At 38.1% G+C, this 18,592-nt stretch overlaps 1 protein-coding gene across 3 annotated transcripts in view; it reads left to right on the top strand.

The window, feature by feature from the left end:
* The window catches only part of UGGT2 (UDP-glucose glycoprotein glucosyltransferase 2), a 165,891-nt gene that overhangs the window by 37,636 nt on the left and 109,663 nt on the right, over positions 1 to 18,592 (top strand). For all 3 annotated transcript variants that reach the window (XM_059041564.2, XM_067016653.1, XM_067016652.1), the window contains 3 exons: positions 724 to 823; positions 3,233 to 3,293; positions 16,149 to 16,240. In XM_059041564.2, the coding sequence (XP_058897547.1) occupies positions 724 to 823; positions 3,233 to 3,293; positions 16,149 to 16,240 (253 nt within the window). The remainder of the gene's footprint in view (positions 1 to 723; positions 824 to 3,232; positions 3,294 to 16,148; positions 16,241 to 18,592) is intronic.

The raw sequence follows: 18,592 nt of genomic DNA, 5'->3' as shown, positions 1-18,592 counted from the left end.
CTAGTATTTGACAAGCTAGGATTCCAATTCTGGTGAGATGTTAAAGAGAAACAAAATGCTTCACTATTAGGTAATGAAAGAATTCAGTTTTAAAATCATTTCTGACTCTTGACAAAGTAATGAGACGCAGATTACTGCTTCTATCATACTTGAGACTGATTACCGTAAGCCACATGCACTTTTCTTTCCAGAGAACTATCATTTCAGGTAAAATCATACCAAGTTTAGGATTTTATTTTTATTGTTATACAAAAGGTAAAAAAATGTTGAAAAAGAAAGTGAATGTTTCATATTTACTGAGTTAATGAACACATTAGGTCTTAAAGTTCTTTTCAGAATTGGCTCTTCAGAGCTCTTTTTTCCTTCCTCTTATTTCTTTTTGTCAAAGCTTTTTGTTGCCAGTTTCACTTAACCTAAGAAAAGATAGCTTTGCATCAGCATTTCTTTTCATATCTCTTTTTGAAGTTACACTGTAATTTGTGGAAAACAAAAAATAGGTATTACATGACAATTACTCATTCAGAAAAGTGTAAAACTTACCTTATTGGATGTAAGTGATAGCTTTCCATTTCATTTAAAACTTTTGAATAATGCTAAATATGAGTATTTGTTAATGTGTCTATATATGAATATATGGCAAGAGGGGTTATTGAAATTACATGGAAATGTCTGTTAAGGTCTAACATTACGCTAGATTCCTTGATGATATTTGTTTCCTTCCAGATCTTAGTTTTCAAGCAGCTTCTCAAATAATGTCCACTCCAGTTTATGATGCCATAAAATTAATGAAGGACATTTCACAGAACTTCCCCATAAAAGCCAGGTATATTAAAGTTTATTGATTTGATTATAGTCAGAACTCTTTCCATTAAATAAATTCTATGAAAATAGCTGATTTCATTTAACATAATGATATCAGTTAATTCTGTTTTATATATAGTGTTTATGAGATCAGGGTCTCTTTTCATTATGTATATTGGTTTTTTTTTTTTTTTAACTAGAGCAAAATATTGACTTGTGCTGCATATGTATACATACTACAAAATAGAACTCTTCAATTAGAGGAAAATGGAAAGGAAAAAATAATGTATTTTTAAAATTATTTAAACGTAAACAGTGAGAGATGGTAACCCAAGAAGAAACTGATTTAAGCAGTATATAATAAGGGGATATTTTTCTCTTTACCCTACAGAGGGTGATGAAAAGTATTACTCTAAATAGACCTATGCCCAGTGTACGGCCAAGTCATGTTCTTACCCTTTCAGATTCCAAACAATTAGTAATGTCTTAATTGTATAGAATATTTTGTGGAATACTTTTTTGCCAATAAGATATCTAATTGAACTGCTTTCAGAAATATTAATATTACATTAAACGCATCTTCCGGTTCAATAGATAATACATTTCCATATCTAGAAGTAACCAGTAGATACAATTCTGGTTACCATGTTTTGTAAGGATTTACAAAATAACAAGACTTTGATGCATTTGTAGGAATAATAGTATAAAATTAAAGCAACCAGTAAAATGTAAGCTAAGTTAGCTTATATTGAAGGTATACAACATGTGACAGGTGCAGCAATAGTGTTTCACTGAGAGGAATTGGGGAGTATCCTTGTGCCCTCAGCATCCCTTCTTAAGCAGTGGATAATCACTACGCCTCTATTTGTTTCAGACACTTTGGTCCATTTATCCACAGCACAAATTAACTGAATCCTGAATCTAGACAGTCAGTACCTTTGTAAGATAAATAAGTAGTACATGTTTGGCCACAGGATACCAAGAACCTTTTCATGATACCCTGAAAATAGAGAGGTTTGTCACCTTATTTACAGATGAAAAATGAATATATTGACATGACTCTCAGTTTAAGCAAAATCAAGAATTTGAGAAGTCAGTATATGTATATTAAAACATGAAATATGTATGTGTGTATAAACCTAGATGTTTAGCCACACTGCTGTTAACTAACAGTAGCTTTTGAAATTATTCGATCAAATAAAGTGAAATAATTTTAGTTTTAGGAAGATAGTTGATTAGCTGTTTTGACGATAAGTCATTATAACTATTCAGGGGTTTTGTGGCTAAACTCTGCTCTTAATTTGTGGTTGGCCATTAAAAAAAAATTTGCCGACTATGCTAACGCTGCTTAATGGCTGAATTGTAGGCTTAAGCATATCTCTACAGTTACTCTGGTAAGTCATGACTCCATGAACCTGTGGATGCTTCCTGAATCTTGGGATGAAGCGAGTTGAATTGGTTTCCTCCAGATGCCATCAATGGTGCAACCATAGTTGATGCCCAAGGCTAAAAATCTTGCCTCCATATATGTTCAGACTTAATAAATGGTTTTTATTTTTCATCAAAAAAATATAATAAAAGTCACTCTGTAGACAGCAAGTAAATGTTCATTGAAATGAAATACTTGATAAATGAATGAAAAATTTGCATTATCAGATTTTCAGTTGCAATTAATCTCATATGCTGCCAGATTTCAGGAGATAATACACACTTATTGTGGGTTGTTTTACGATACACCCTTCTGCTTGAGTTTTACTTAATGTCAAACTTTGCATTAACAATCTTTTAATTTTTAAATCATTTTCTTCTATGCATAAAATTGACAGAAAAATAGCTAATTAAGCATTCTTAGTAGTTACTAGGTCAAATAAATATAATTAATAGACTTATTTAAAAGAAATGTTGCTCTGTTTTGAAATTATAAGGGAGTTATAAGCTCCCTTATAGAGTGAATATATGAAATCACCATTATCTAATTATTATCTAATTATTCTAATAGTATTTTAGAACTTACATACTGAGGTAAAGATCTCAGGTTAACCAAAATTCTTTATATACACATATTCCAAAAATTGCCTATTTGCAGCGATACATATAATGACATTGGTAATTTCATATAGAATTTCTCCCTATGGGCAAAACAACACAAAATCGCATTTTCAATCAAGTATTCTTGAAAAATGCGACAGCATGTAATGCATGGTTTGTGCGCATGAACTTTTGACAGTCTCTATTCCGCCTGAATCAAATACCCTTGTCAAATGAAAGCCATAGTACCACCTGTCAAATAGGCTATGTGGAAATGTACACTTCTCAGTCAGGATGCTTTTAGAGTTTTTAGTTTCTCGTACAAAGTATTATATTACATTGAATCATAGATTAGTCCAAACATTTAAGGAAGAATGAATTGTATCTGTATTTATGTTCCCAGATCTCTGACCAGAATTGCTGTAAATCAACGTATGAGGGAGGAAATACAGGAAAATCAAAAGGTTTGTTTGCATTCCTTTTTTAAAAAATTTACTACACTAATAACACTATATTTTAGACTTTGGATCTTCAATTTTCATACAGAAAAGAAAATGTTAACTTGTACTTTTTGATTATTAAAACAGTTCAGGTTTTTCCATTTTTATATTGTCTACTTTATATAGCATACCGTTTGTGATCCTAGCCAATCTTTACTGACATAGATCCTACTTACTTTCTCATTAACCTTATATACTCCAAATTTTCTGCCCATGCTGTATGGTTTTCTTCACAAAATAGAGAATAGAGGCTATGAGATAATTCTTCTGTTTCTCATTAGTTTTGCTTAAAACCTTGTGAGGACCAAGCCAAGTTTAGACCATGGGAACATTACTAGAATCCTATAGCATATAGTACACAGTTGATCACTAGTTTGATAAGATTCTTCTAAATGGTCTCCTAAATTACCTTAAGACGCCAAATGATTCTGTGTTAATACTTAGGAAGTGCTTGAGAACACTTTCTGGCTTTATTGCATAGGACTGGTTTGGCTTTAAGTAATATTAATCCCAGGCACACAGGGCCTTAAACGGTAGGAGTTCATTTTTCTTACATAAAAAGAAGTCCCTTCCCTGGTGGCGCAGTGGTTAAGAATCTGCCTGCCAGACAGGAATAAAGCTGCAGACGTAGAGAATGGACTTGAGGACACGGGGAGGGGGAATGGTAAGCTGGGATGAAGTGAGAGAGTGGCAAGGACACTACCAAATGTAAAATAGCTAGCTAGTGGGAAGCAGCCACATAGCACAGGGAGATCAGCTTGGTGCTCTGTGACCACCTAGAGGGGTGGGATAGGGAGGGTGGGAGGGAGGTGCAAGAGGGAGGAGATAAATGTATATGTATAGCTGATTCACTTTGTTATAAAGCAGAAACTAACACAACATTGTAAAACAATATATTCCAATAAAGTTTAAAAAAAAAAAAAAAAAAAGACTCCTCCTGCCAGTGCAGGGGACACGGGTTCAAGCTCTGGTCCGGGAAAATCCCACATGCCATGGAGCGACTCAGCCCGTGCGCCCCAACTACTGAAGCCCGCACACCCTAGAGACCATGCACCACAACTTCTGAGCCTTCATGCTGCAACTACTGAAGCCCACACACCTAGAGCCCATGCTCCACAACAAGAGAAGCCACCACAATGAGAAGCCCGCTCACCACAACTAGAGAAAGCCCGTGCACAGCAAGGAAGACCCAACGCAGCCAAAAATAAATAAAATTTTAAATATTAAAAAAAACCAGAAGTCTCAAAGTAGGTTGCCACAGACATGGTTTTTTCTTTTATGGTTGCAGAATGGCTGCCACAGCTCCAGACTACTTGTCTGGATTCAAAGCAAAAAGAGGCAGGAAGATCAAATCACATTCATCCTGACTGAAGCCTTCCTGGAACACTTCAGCCATCTTTGACTTCTGTCTCATTGGCCAAAATTTTGTAATGTGGATATTCCTAGCCACAAGGGAGACTAGAAAAGTTAGTGTTTACTTTTCTAGTGATTGAGGGAAGCAGAGGAGAAAGTGCCAGGTTAGCCCATCAACAGTGCCTGTTACACTGAGACAGTAAGCTCTCAGTAAATATCAGCTGTTTTGATGATGACAGACAACTACAATGATGATAATGAAGTAGATGCACAGTTCATGGGAGACTGAGTGATAGAAGCTGCAACACATCATCCCTACCTGGGATGTTCTTTGCCACATTGACCACCTGACAAATTCTTGCTTATCCTTCAAAACTAAGCACTACTCCTTTCTGTAATTCTCCTAATTGCTCTTACCATTCTTCAAGCAGAATGCATTTTTTTCTTATAAGAATTTTTGTATTTGTTTGAATAATGCCACTTGCAGTAAGAAAGGAAGAGAGGTTAGGAAGAAAAAGGAGGGAAAAGAAAGGAATGCCAAAGTATCAGTGACATCACATAATCCAGTTCATTTTTTGCTCAGTTAATAGTCCAAAGGGGGTGTTCCTGGTCATCAAAGTTTTGCTCTCTGTGATGATTTTGATTCCAGAGGCTGAAGAATTTCATTTCACAGGATGACAGTCAAAGCCAGCTGTTGAAGTAGAGTGGGAATGCAAGTTAGTGGAAATGAGTAAATCAGGAAACTCTGAACCTGGGGGTTTGAATGAGCACGGTACCTGGCACAGAGCATTCTGTCAGAAATATTTGTTGAATTGAAAACTTTTTAATATTTAAATGTTACCTATAATACATTCTATATTTAGCAATGTGTAGTTTTAAGATGTTCTGTATATTGTAGCAGTTGTTAATATCCTAATGTATAAATTGAGATCCAGTGATTTTTTTTTTCTGGGTCACAGAATTGGTACAAGATGGAACCAGAATTTGTGCCCTGGTTTACAGCTCATTTCAGAACAATTTAATAAGAATTGTGAGTTTTTCTATTGCCGGTCACCTTGCTAGGTGATTGGAAAGATATTTGATGAAATTAAGAAATTTGATCTAGTCTTTTAAAAAAAAATTCTTCAGTGACTCCTATTTCTAGGAGAACAGCACACAAAGGGCTAGACAGATGTATTTAAATAAAACCAGGTGGGAAGGGGGAGTCTGGTGTAGACTGTCAGCTCCCCAACAAAAACCCACCAGGAAAACTTGTTAGTCAGGCAAAGCTCTGTTTAATAAACTTGCTGCAGTGAGGGAGAGCAACACCTTGATAGACTCTTGTTAGTGTCTCAAAAGGAGGACATTAGGGTAGAGTAATTAGAAGATTGGAGAGGGAGGGTCTCTGTTCAGGTGGTTTAAGTTGGGTCTTTCAAGGTGGGGAATTGTTTGGGATTGGGTAGACTTTGTAACACAATAGCTTACACTGTGTTGGTGAACATTAAAGTGATGGATTTGGTGAGCAACAACAAGGGAATGTGAAACTAGAACTGGAAAGACTTTGCAAAGGTGTAGAAAGTAAAGATAAAACCATTTCTGAAATAAAAACTAAAGTTATAAAGTGGCACAAAGGAGAACTGACCTTATAGAAAACACAGCAGAAGACGTAGTAGATAGAAATAATAAATGCAGAGATAGTAAGAAAAAAGAAATAGAAAGGACTCAGGAGAAGATGATTAAGTAAAGCCAGGTAAAGGAAATCCAACATACCTAGACTAGAGTCCATGAAACAGAAAAATAAAACAAATGGACAGAACGAATGCTTAAAACTACAATCAGAAAATTTTCTGAAATAAAAGAAGATCCAAATCCACAAATAAAAAGGGTACACTGTGTAACTTGGGAAAATTGACCAAGAGTGGTCAAATATAAGCTATTGAACTTTATAAGGAACAAAGGAAATTAATTACTTATGCATTTAATTAAAAAGATGATGAGGAAAGAACATCACATTGGCATCAGACTTCTCCAAAACAAATTCAACACCAAGAAACAGTGAAGCTCCATCTACAAGACATTCAAGGAAAGAAAAACTGTCCTTCAAGAAGATGTGTATATACAGGCTACAGAAATGTTGAACATGCAAAAATTCAGGAAATATTGCTCCCAAGAACACTTTCTGAGGAATTTCTCCGACCAAGAACTGATTGAAGATTCTTGGGCAGAACAACTGCCTGTTGGGCATTGAATATGTTTATGTGTAGAACTAAAAGTAAAAAGTGAGGAACAGGGCTTCCCCGGTGGCGCCGTGGTTGAGAATCCGCCTGCCGATGCGGGGGACGCGGGTTCGTGCCCCGGTCCGGGAGGATCCCACGTGCCGCGGAGCGGCTGGGCCCGTGAGCCATGGCCGCTGAGCCTGCGCGTCCGGAGCCTGGGCTCCGCAATGGGAGAGGCCGCAGCGGTGAGAGGCCCACGTACTGCAAAACAAAACAAACAAAACAACAACAACAACAACAACAACAACAAAAAGTGAGGAACAGGGTGATAGTATAGTATGTAAACAGTACCTACTCTGACAAAGATAAAATATTGCAACTAATAAATATGGCAGGGGGTGGAAAATAGAATAAACTTGCTAATGCCTTAACTGTAATACTCAGGAATCAAAGATATAATTAAAGCTGAAAAGTCAAGCAGTGGAAGCCTGAACTTATTTAAAAGTATATAGTTAACCACTAATGAATATAAAACTATTGAATAAAATTGGGCTGTGCAAGAGGAAAGGCAGCAGAAAGAGGTTAAAGGCTAATTTTATTATTTTTTGTAACAGAAATCATTAGTTGTTGGTTAAAGAAAGAGATGACTGAGGGTATTAAATGAACATACATGTTTAATAGTAACTAGAGGAACAAAAGTCTAAATCTTCCAACTGTGAAAAGAACTGAATGCCCAAGAAAAGAAAGAGACATGTAAAAAATACATCTAGAAAGAGTAAATACAGTGTGAAAGAATGACATTTGAGGCTAACCAGGTCTGTGATATCAATAAATGTAAATAAGCTTAACTAACATATTAGCAGAAATGCTCAGTTTGTTTCATTAGGCATGTACAATGTATGTAAAATAAAAAAATCTAAAAGTAATTTAGAAATGTCAGAAATTAAAGGACGTGCCAAGGTATACCAAGCAAATACTGTGTTTTAAGGGTAGTGACCTTAAAATGCCATGAAGCCAAATTCAGTTCTAAAAATATTAATAAGCAAAAAATGGCCCTTTATAATACTAACGGCTGTGATTCACAAGGCTACAATAGCAGTTTAAAATATTTTTACATCAAAACACTGCAGCAGCATTCATGAAACAGACTATAGGAGATGGAAGGAGAAACGTAATTTACCTCTAGTGAAATGGTAAGTAAAGGTATAGGAGACCAAATGACATTATGATTGTATAGATAATAGGTCTTCTGGCTATATAACAAATTTTGTATCCTGATAATAGAAAAAATATGCCTTTCTTCAAGTTTTTATGAAGTAGTAATGGCAAAAAATCCAGAAAGTGGGTAAAATAGAAAAAAAATTCTCAATATCAATTCAAACTAGAAATCAATAACAAAATCAGAAAAAAAGGGTTTATTCACTTGGAAGTTAAAAACTCTATTTACTCTTAAGTAGAAGGGAGAATAAAATACACATCAAGGGACTCCCTTGGTGGTGCAGTGGTAAAAAATCCACCTGCCAATGCAGGGGACCAGGTTCGATCCCTGGTCGGGGAACTAAGATCCCACATGCAGCGGGGCAACTAAGCCTGTGTGCCACAACCATTGAGCTCATGCACCTCAATGAGAGACCCCGCGTTCCACAACTACAGAGCCCACGCACTCTGAAGCCCGTGTGCCACAACTAGAGAAAGAAAACCCGCACGCTGCACCTACAGAGAAACCCGAGCAGACCTCGCACCGTAATGAAAAAGATCCTACATTCCTCAACAAAGATCACATGTGCCACAACTAGACCCGACGCAGCCAAAAAAATAAGGAAAAAAAATAAACATTAAAAAAAAAAAATACACATCAAAATTGCAACAGTTCTTGATAACAACATTTGAAAACATAAGATATTAAGAATCTTTGGGACCCAAATAAAACAAAGTTCAGAGAAAAGCCTTGAAGTCTGACATCAATAAAATGAAAAAAAAGTAAATGAGTTAAATATCAGACTTAAAATGTTAAGAACAGTAAAGAAAAGCAAAAGCAGAAGAAATTAATGCAGGTAAAAATTAATGAGTTAAAAGGTAAAAATAGTGAAACTAATGAAATGGTAATATATCATAGTCGAATGGAGCTTGAAGGATGCAAGAATGGTCAATAGATTAGGAAATCTATTCATATACTGTCGTTAGATCTAAGTGGTAAAACTGTATGATTATCTTTGTACATGATGAAAAAGCATTTTATAAAATTCAAGACCTATTCCTGAATATAAAAAAACACTTTATAAGGAAATTGATTATACTTCCTTGACATGATTAAAAGTGTGCATGTGCATATGTATTCGTTTATCTCAGCTTAAAAGTCAGCATCTTGGGGCTTCCCTGGTGGCGCAGTGGTTGAGAGTCCGCCTGCCGATGCAGGGGACGCGGGTTCGTGCCCCGGTCCGGGAGGATCCCACGTGCCGCGGAGCGGCTGGGCCCGTGAGCCGTGGCCGCTGGGCCTGCGCATCCGGAGCCTGTGCTCCGCAACGGGAGAGGCCACAGCAGTGAGAGGCCCGTGTACCAAAACAAACAAACAAACAAAGTCAGCATCTTACTAATAGAAAATTACTAGAGGTATATTTACCAAAATCAGGAACAAGACAATGAAGCACATTATCATCACTGTAATTATTATTAAATTAGTTATTAGCCCACATCATTAGTCAAGAGAAGTATATTGGAAGTATAAAAATTGGGGAAAGGTGAGGAATATATAAGAGAATCAACTAAAAACAAAAATTAGATGTAGAAAGGTGTGTTGGTTTGCTTGGGCCGCCATAACAAAGTACCACAGACTGGGTGGCTTACACCACAAAAATTTATTTTCTCTCCGTTCTGGGGGCTGGAAGTCCCAGATCAGAGTTTCAGCAAATTCTGTATTTGATATGGACTCTTCCTGGCTTGTCAACAGCTGCCTTTTTGCTGTGTCTTCACAGCAAATGGCCTTTCCTCTGTGTGCACACAGTGTGCCACCCTTATGACCTCATTTAACCGTAATTACCTCCTTAAGCCCCATCTCCAAATACAGTCTCATGGGGGTTTAGGGCGTCAACATATGGATTTGGGGTGGAGCAACACAGTTCAGTCCATAGCAAAAGATAATAGAATACACAATTAAAATATATAAATCAATAGGCTCCTAATGAAACTTCACAGCTTTTGCACAGCAAAGGAAACCATAAACAAGAGGAAAAGACAACCCTCAGAATGGGAGAAAATATTTGCAAATGAAGCAACGGACAAAGGATTAATCTCCAAAATTTACAAGCAGCTCATGCAGCTCAATATCAAAAAAAACAAACAACCCGATCCAAAAATGGGCAGGAGACCTAAATTGACATTTCTACAAAGAAGATATACAGATTGCCAACAAACACATGAAAGAATGCTCAATATCATTAATAATTAGAGAAATGAAAATCAAAACTACAGTGAGGTATCATCTCATACTGGTCAGAATGGCCATCATCAAAAAAATCTACAAACAATAAATGCTGGAAAGGGTGTGGAGAAAAGGGAACCCTCTTGCACTGTTGGTGGGAATGTCAATGGATACAGCCACTATGGAGAACAGTATGGAGGTTCCTTAAAAAACTAAAAATAGAACTACCATACAACCCAGCAGTCTCACTACTGAGCATATACCCCAAGAAAACCAGAATTCAAAAAGAGTCATGTACCACAATGTTCATCGCAGCTCTATTTACAATAGCCAGGACATGGAAGCACCCTAAGTGTCCATCAACAGATGAATGGATAAAGAAGATGTGGCACATATATACAGTGGAATATTACTCAGCCATAAAAAGAAACGAAATTGAGTTATTTGTAGTGAGGTGGATGGGCCTAGAGTCTGTCATAGAGAGTGAAGTTAAGTCAGAAAGAGAAAAATACCATATGCTAACACATATATATGGAATCTAAAAAAAAAAAATGGTTCTGATGAACCTAGGGGCAGGACGGGAATAAAGATGCAGACCTGCTAGAGAATGGACTTGAGGACACGGGGAGGGGGAAGGGTAAGCTGGGACAAAGTGAGAGAGTGGCATGGACATATATATACTACCATATGTAAAACCAATAGATAGTGGGAAGCAGCTGCATAGCACAGGGAGATCAGCTTGGTGCTTTGTGACCACCTAGAGGGGTGGGATAGGGAGGGTGGGAAGGAGGGAGACATAAGAGGGAAGAGATATGGGGATACATGTATATGTATAGCTGATTCACTTTGTTATAAAGCAGGAACTAACACACCATTGTAAATCAATTATACTCCAATAAAGATGTTTAAAAAAAAAGAAAGATAATTTTTATAAAGAAAATAACTCTTTGTAACATGAATAAAAGCTAATCAGTTCTATGCATCCAAAAAAAAGAAAAAAAGAATAGTACCTATTTCACTGGATTATTAGGAGGATTAAATGAGAATATATAGTGACTTAGCACAATGTCTGCCTCAGTAACTGTGGCCCTCTGCTAAGTGTTCACATATTTATATGTACATATATGTAAACCCACATTTTTATATATATACACACAGAGAAAAATACATCATACATAAATATCTATATTTACATATGTAAGACAGTTGGAGTATGTCAGAAAGAGGGAGAGAATATCATAATCTACTAGACTGATATTAGTGACTTTTTTTTGTGTGTGTGTGGTATACGGGCCTCTCACTGCTGTGGCTTCTCCCATTGCGGAGCACAGGCTCCGGACGCACAGGCTCAGCGGCCATGGCCCACGGGCCCAGCTGCTCCGCGGCATGTGGGATCTTCCCTGACCGGGGCATGAACCCATGTTCCCTGCATCGGCAGGCGGACTCTCAACCACTGCGCCACCAGGGAAGCCCGATATTAGTGACTTTAAATGAAAATAATTCTCAATATTTTAAACTGTGTCTGTCATTTTGTTAAATTATTACTTTACTTGGAGTTCTCATCAATTTATGGTAATAATAAAGTTTTACACTTACATTTTAAAAGACTTATATAAACAGAATAGTATTAAGTTCTTTTATAATGTTATTTCTGTAGTTCCAATTTTCACAGCAGTGAAGTTGCCAGACTTTTCTATAATTCTAACAATCTAGAATGTACTATGTAGTATCAGAGGAATGGTATAAAGTTTTTTTTTGTTTGTTTGTTTTTTGTTTGTTTGTTTGTTTGTTTGTTTGTTTTTTGCGGTATGCGGGCCTCTCACTGTTGTGGCCTCTCCCGTTGCGGAGCACAGGCTCCGGACGCGCAGGCTCAGCGGCCATGGCTCACGGGCCCAGCCGCTCCGCGGCATGTGGGATCTTCCCGGACCAGGGCACGAACCCGTGTCTCCTGCATCTGCAGGCGGATTCTCAACCACTGCGCCACCAGGGAAGCCCGGTATAAAGTTTTAACGATGCAAAAACGAAAAAAAATCTCCAAAATGGACTTTTGGACAAGATGGTGAAATGTGAACTAGAGATATGCCCTCAAACTTTTATACCTGGTACTCATTTCTCCATTAAAGAACGTTGGTTAAAAAATAAAATAGGGCTTCCCTGGTGGCGCAGTGGTTGAGAATCCGCCTGCCGATGCAGGGGATACGGGTTCGTGCCCCGGTCCGGGAAGATCCCACATGCCGCGGAGCGGCTGGGCCCGTGAGCCATGGCCGCTGCGCCTGCGCGTCCGGAGCCTGTGCTCCGCAACGGGAGAGGCCACAACAGGGAGAGGCCTGCGTACGGCAACAACAACAACAACAACAACAAAATATATATATATATATATATATATTTTTTTTTTTTTTTTGAACCTTAGTTTCTCTCATCACTCATCCAGAAAAAAGCAAAACCCTTCCTATATTAGATTTACATCTGATTGGACTTCAAATATTAAGTTCAGAATGCATGTAGTTCCAGCATAGGGACCTCCAGACAAGTTTTTTGTGTTTTTTTTTAACATCTTTATTGGAGTATAATTGCTTTACAATGGTGTGTTACTTTCTGCTTTATAACAAAGTGGATCAGTTATACATATACATATGTTCCCATATCTCTTCCCTCTTGCGTCACCCTCCCTCCTGCCCTCCCTATCCCACCCCTCTAGGTGGTCACAAAGCACAGAGGTGATCTCCCTGTGCTATGCGGCAGCTTCCCACTAGCTATCCACCCTACGTTTGGTAGTGTATATATGCCCATGCCACTCTCTCACTTTGTCACAGCTTACCCTTCCCCCTCCCCATATCCTCAAGTCCATTCTCTAGTAGGTCTGTGTCTTTATTCACGTCTTACCCCTCGGTTCTTCTTGACATTTTTTTCCCCCTTAGATTCCATATATATGTGTTAGCATACAGTATTTGTCTTTCTCTTTCTGACTTCACTCTGTATGACAGACTCTAGGTCCATCCACCTCACTACAAAGAACTCAATTTCGTTTCTTTTAATGGCTGAGTACCAATTTAGCATTATAATGCTCAACCAGTCTCCTGAAATCCAGTCGGAATTTTTTTAGTTTCAACTAATGGGCGCAGCTCCATTGGTTGTTAAAGGGGTACATTTCTGTACGTTGTTCCCTGTTTTCTTTAATGAGGTCATATTTGTCCATGGAGATTTGAATTTGTTTCTGCTCAAAGCTTATGAGCACTCCCAACTTGAATCCACTTTTTAAAAAAATTTTTTAAATTTTTTTGCCGCACCGCAGGGCATGTGGGATCTTCGTTCCCTGACCGTGGATTGAACATATGCCCCCTGCAGTGGAAGCACAGAGTCCTAACCACTGGACCACCAGGGAATTCCCCTAATTCCACTTTAAATTAAAAGTCTGGGGCTTCCCTGGTGGCGCAGTGGTTGAGAGTCCGCCTGCCGATGCAGGGGTCACGGGTTCGTGCCCCGGTCCGGGAGGATCCCACGTGCCGCGGAGCGGCTGGGCCCGTGAGCCATGGCCGCTGCGCCTGCGCGTCCGGAGCCTGTGCTCCGCAACGGGAGAGGCCACAACGGTGAGAGGCCCGCGTACCACACACAAAAAAAAAAATTAAAAAAAAAAAAAAATTAAAAGTCTGTTTATATTTTTTGGACCTTCAAAATAGTGTGAAATTGGGCCTCAAACTAACGTGAAGATAAGCCAAAAGCCATGAATTCTTATGCAAGACTGTTCTCCCTCCGTTAAGAACCATGGTGAACTCAGCAAGTTTCTGTGCTGTTCCTGCAGGACGTTTTGTTTTCTAGGTCACCTTTTCACTTCACCGTGAGTGTAGCACTTCCTTACGTGCACAAGGGTATCTCTGACCCCGCTGCCTGCCCTCCGTGGGCCCCAGGCTCTGCCTCCTGTCCTTGTGAGACTGACCTTTAAAAACTCACACTTTAGGCCACCTAGGATGAGGATGCTTGAGATTTCCTCAGGGCAGGGCCTTCAGTGTCTGTTATATCCTTAGACCTTTATTCACACTTCTTCTCTACTCTTAAGTGAAATCTTTAATTTAAAAAGTTAAACCATTCTTTTAGAGGGCAATATTAATATTTTAACCTAGCATTTCTGATATTTTCTTTTAGTAGAAGGATTTCAGGATCTCTGGTTCATCATATTGCTAGAAACTGAATTCCTACTCCTTGATTTGAGAGCTGCTGCCTTTAATCATACACTTGGGATAGTTTGCCAGGATTTAAGGCCACCCCCTTTGAGGGGGAAAAGAAACACTTTGTCACCACCAGTTCCAATACACATACCTCTCTCTGACATTGTTTCAGCATCGGGTTTACTGAGTTTAATTTATTACCCTTGTTTTGAGCATCTTTCCTGTTCAAGCCTCTGTGCTTGGCATAAAAATTCTTGAGGGAATTAGCAGTTTAGTATAGATCAGTGTTTGATATGCTTTCTACTTTTAGTTGTGATGCCTAAAACAAAGGAGGTGCTGGAGAGAGCTTGAGACAACGTGTATGATGGTTCAGTGCAAATTTTGGGAAAACAGGCAGTGGATTCAGTAGACATCTATATATAGACTTTGAAGTTTGAATGCAAGTTTCCTAGAAAAAAGTAACTGTGATAGAAAGGCACAGAAGTAGCTAAAGACAAATCGGAATTTCACCTTTGAGTCTTTCATGTTAATCTCTTGCCAGCATTCTGCATAAAGCAAATGGAGATATTTTCTGTATTGTTACAAATTTACTTCCTCCTCTCCCCTCTCTGTATGTAGCTCACCTGTCACGGCGAGTGATAACCATACAGAAAAATTCACGTCTGGAAAGCCTCCTCTGAACTTCTTCAAGTTAGCTGCTTCATCTGCCTTTCCAGAATAATTTATACAGATCTCTCTTAGGTCACTTATTGTGTGATGTCATTGAAATGCACTCTTTTGAAATTGTTTTTCTTCCTAAGTCAATTTGCCTGTGCTGGTAGTAGTCATAATGAAAGCTTCATTTGTGAGTACTTCATATGTGACTAGACACAGATATATGTTACATTAAAACTTTGTAACAAACTTGTGAGTATTCCGTTTTACACATGAGGAAACTGAGACTTATGGAAGATACTAAGTAAATATGGCTAAATCTTACCACGAGTAAGTAGCAAGACTAGGGTTTAAACCAGATCTGACTCCCTCACCATGTTCTTGCTAACTATGCTGTATGGCTAGGACATTCCCTTTTTTTCTAGTGCCTGGAGTTGTTTCTAGCACTGAGTAGGCACTTGGAAAATATTTACTTAATAAAAAGTTAGTGAACATTGAAACACTGCTTTAATGAAAACTTATGAATTTATAAATGATTGCTAAATATTTACACGTACACCATGGTTTTGAGTTATCAAACAGTAGGATTGTGCCAGCTCTCAGATTCTAAGTGTTTGTGCACACACACACACACACACACAGTATAAAATATAATAGGTAAGTAATTGTTGTAGCATTAGAAATTTAATATCACATACTGCAAAATCAAAATACTCAGGTATTGTGTCTTTAATCTGTTTTAAGAGTCCCATCACTTAGATCAGATGTGAGCAGTACTACCCACATATAGGCCAAATGTGGCCTGCTGCCTGTCTTTATACATATAAAAGTTGTATTGGAACATAATCATGCTCATTTGTCAATTATCTGTGACTGCTTTTGTGCTACAAGGGCAGAGTTGAGTGGTTCAACAGAGATGATATAGCTGGCAAAGCCTAAAATATTTACTGTCTGACTCAATAGAAATAGTTGGCCAACTCCTGACATAGATCTGCTATTGTTATATCACTTGGTTAACTATTTTCTCTATTTCCAGCATCTTCAAGATAGATTTGAAATTCAGCCAGGCGATGCTGGTCTATATATAAATGGACTTCATGTTGATATGGATTCTTACGATCCTTTTCGGTAAGTACTGAATTATTGATACAAACTATGGTTTATATATGAAGGTACACTTTTGTCCTGAATTTAGTATTTGTTAAAATGCAAATAATCACTTTAAAGGTAAAGCAAATATATCTTTTTGATTGTGCAGAACAACTGTTATTTTGGTAGAATAGTCTCTTAATTGTCTTTGAATGTCAGAACTGGGAGAGACCTTGGAGAAATTTGTTCAGATGAGAAAATTGAAGTTTCTGAATCCTAGACCTACATTTGTCCTATTATTCGAAACTGTCTTTAACTGACAAGTAGGTCCATCACTTAGCAGGCAAGTTTCTTGGGACAGAGCTGAGTAGCTAGGGAGCTGTACGCTCCAGAAAAGAACTAAGAGGAATATGAGATGCTTTCCCTGAGTAAAGAAACTAACAGGAAGAATTTTAAGTGCTTGTGTCTCTCAGAAAAGAAACTTGAAATTATAGATGGCTGGATGCTATCTCCTTAGGTTAAAAAAATTCCTCAAAAATGCTCTAGTGCAGAATTAGAAAGTCTTGTATTTATCATGGCCATTGACCTGTAAATTAAAGTCATGGGCCAAACAGAAGAGAAGTCAAACTGAATTTATTTTACTTGTAAAGAGAGTCATAAAACTACTTTAAAATTCATATTTAGAATATAAAATGAATTTAGTAAACAATACTTTAGTTCAGATATTCAGTTTTAATTGAATGCAATTTGCTTTTATTGAACTTAAATGAATTGTTCATTTGTTTCATTTTCTTAGCACCTTGGAAATATACAGGAAAACACAGGGAAGATTGAGAAGTAGGGTTCAAGTGGGGCTTTTATCTTTATTTAGTTGAATTTCTGGACCTAATCTTGGGAAAATACTAATCTGAGATATAAAGGCTAAATACTACACATAGAGAAGAGCAGTTGTTAGCTCCCGGCAGTAAACTTTAGAGGACAGAAGTTACATTTGTGCTCAAGAACAGTGAAAAATAGATTTAAAAGAGGGCAGAAATGGTAGGTAGATTTTGGAAAGTTTTCTGTGGCAAATGTATGGGGAAATTTTCGTAACAGGAGCGTCGTGACGTGTAACTTAGAAAGGCTACAGGTTATTCAAGAAATAGAGCCGCCTTGTCTCCTCCGCCTGGCAATTAGTGATCTGCGGGGCGTGTGATACATTTTTGTTCCTCGTTGACCGGATCACTAGTTAAAAACTACTATAATTCCCTTAAAGGAGGAAAAAGAAAATATGTGAGGATATTTATCTCTTCTGACATTTTTTAGCACAAAATAAACAATCAGAGAAAGAAGTTCTCAGGAAGGATCAGAGCATGTAGAATAAAAAGTATGAAAAGGTTGGTGAATGAAAGAAAATGATTCAGGAAAGAGGAGAGGAAGGAAATGTCCTATTAAGTTATATCCTGGATCTGGAGAGAGGTGCTTTGCAACCAGTACTTTAACATTGTCGATGTGGGGAAAGAAAGTGAAGGGGGAATCACTTTTCTCTTTCTTCCTACCTCCTAGCCTTGTCACATTTGGGGTTGTAGAGCCTGTAGCACGCCCAAGCCCACGCCCTAACCTTTCTTCCTCTGACCCCCGAGGAGCCAGAGCCTCCGAGCCTCAGTGTCAGGTCAGCCCAGGTTCACACAGGCTGTGTCCAAGCCCAGCTGTCACCCCCAGGGAGACTAGGACAGTAGGGGGGAGTGGCAGTGACCAGGGAAAAAGGCAGGTAGGACCGAGGAAATTTGAGGAGTTCCGTAAATGTGTTTTATGTATCTGCCTTGGATGCATTTGCCTTAGAGCTACTTAATAGTCAACCCCAGCCGCAGAATGGACCAGACGCTGGTCAGGTCCAAGTGCTCAAGAAACTGACTCTGGTACATACTGGAGGTTACTCATTTTCTGATAGCCAGCCTGTTCCTGCTTGAGTCATATCACTACAGCATAACTCCCAGAAAGACAGAGGTGACGAAGGTGCCTTGATATTCGCACTTGTGGAGTTTTTCTACATCTTAATAAAGTTGTCTGGCTCACAGTTCTTTTGCGCTCTGGATTAAATATGTATTTGTAATGCAGGCAACATTAAAATTCAATATTATAAAATCAATTCAGTATTAAAATTCGATTTGGTTAATATCTGAATGCCCACTGTGCTGTAGAGACTGCTAGATATCAGGGGTGTAGTGGTGAACAAGACAGAAACATCTTGCTTAAGCAAATTTACAGTCTAGGAGGATATTAAATAATTGTATTATGATAAGGTTTGTAAAAGATAAAGTGCAGTGCTTTGAGAGCTTTTAACTCCAGGGATTTAAACTTGTTCTTGATGGAATATGGGGACAGTGCGTATCAGATGTCTTCAAGGAAGTG

Source organism: Kogia breviceps, chromosome 16 (assembly GCF_026419965.1).
Source record: "Kogia breviceps isolate mKogBre1 chromosome 16, mKogBre1 haplotype 1, whole genome shotgun sequence".
NCBI classification, from domain to species: domain Eukaryota; kingdom Metazoa; phylum Chordata; class Mammalia; order Artiodactyla; family Physeteridae; genus Kogia; species Kogia breviceps.
This window is presented reverse-complemented; position numbering and strand designations above follow the sequence as displayed.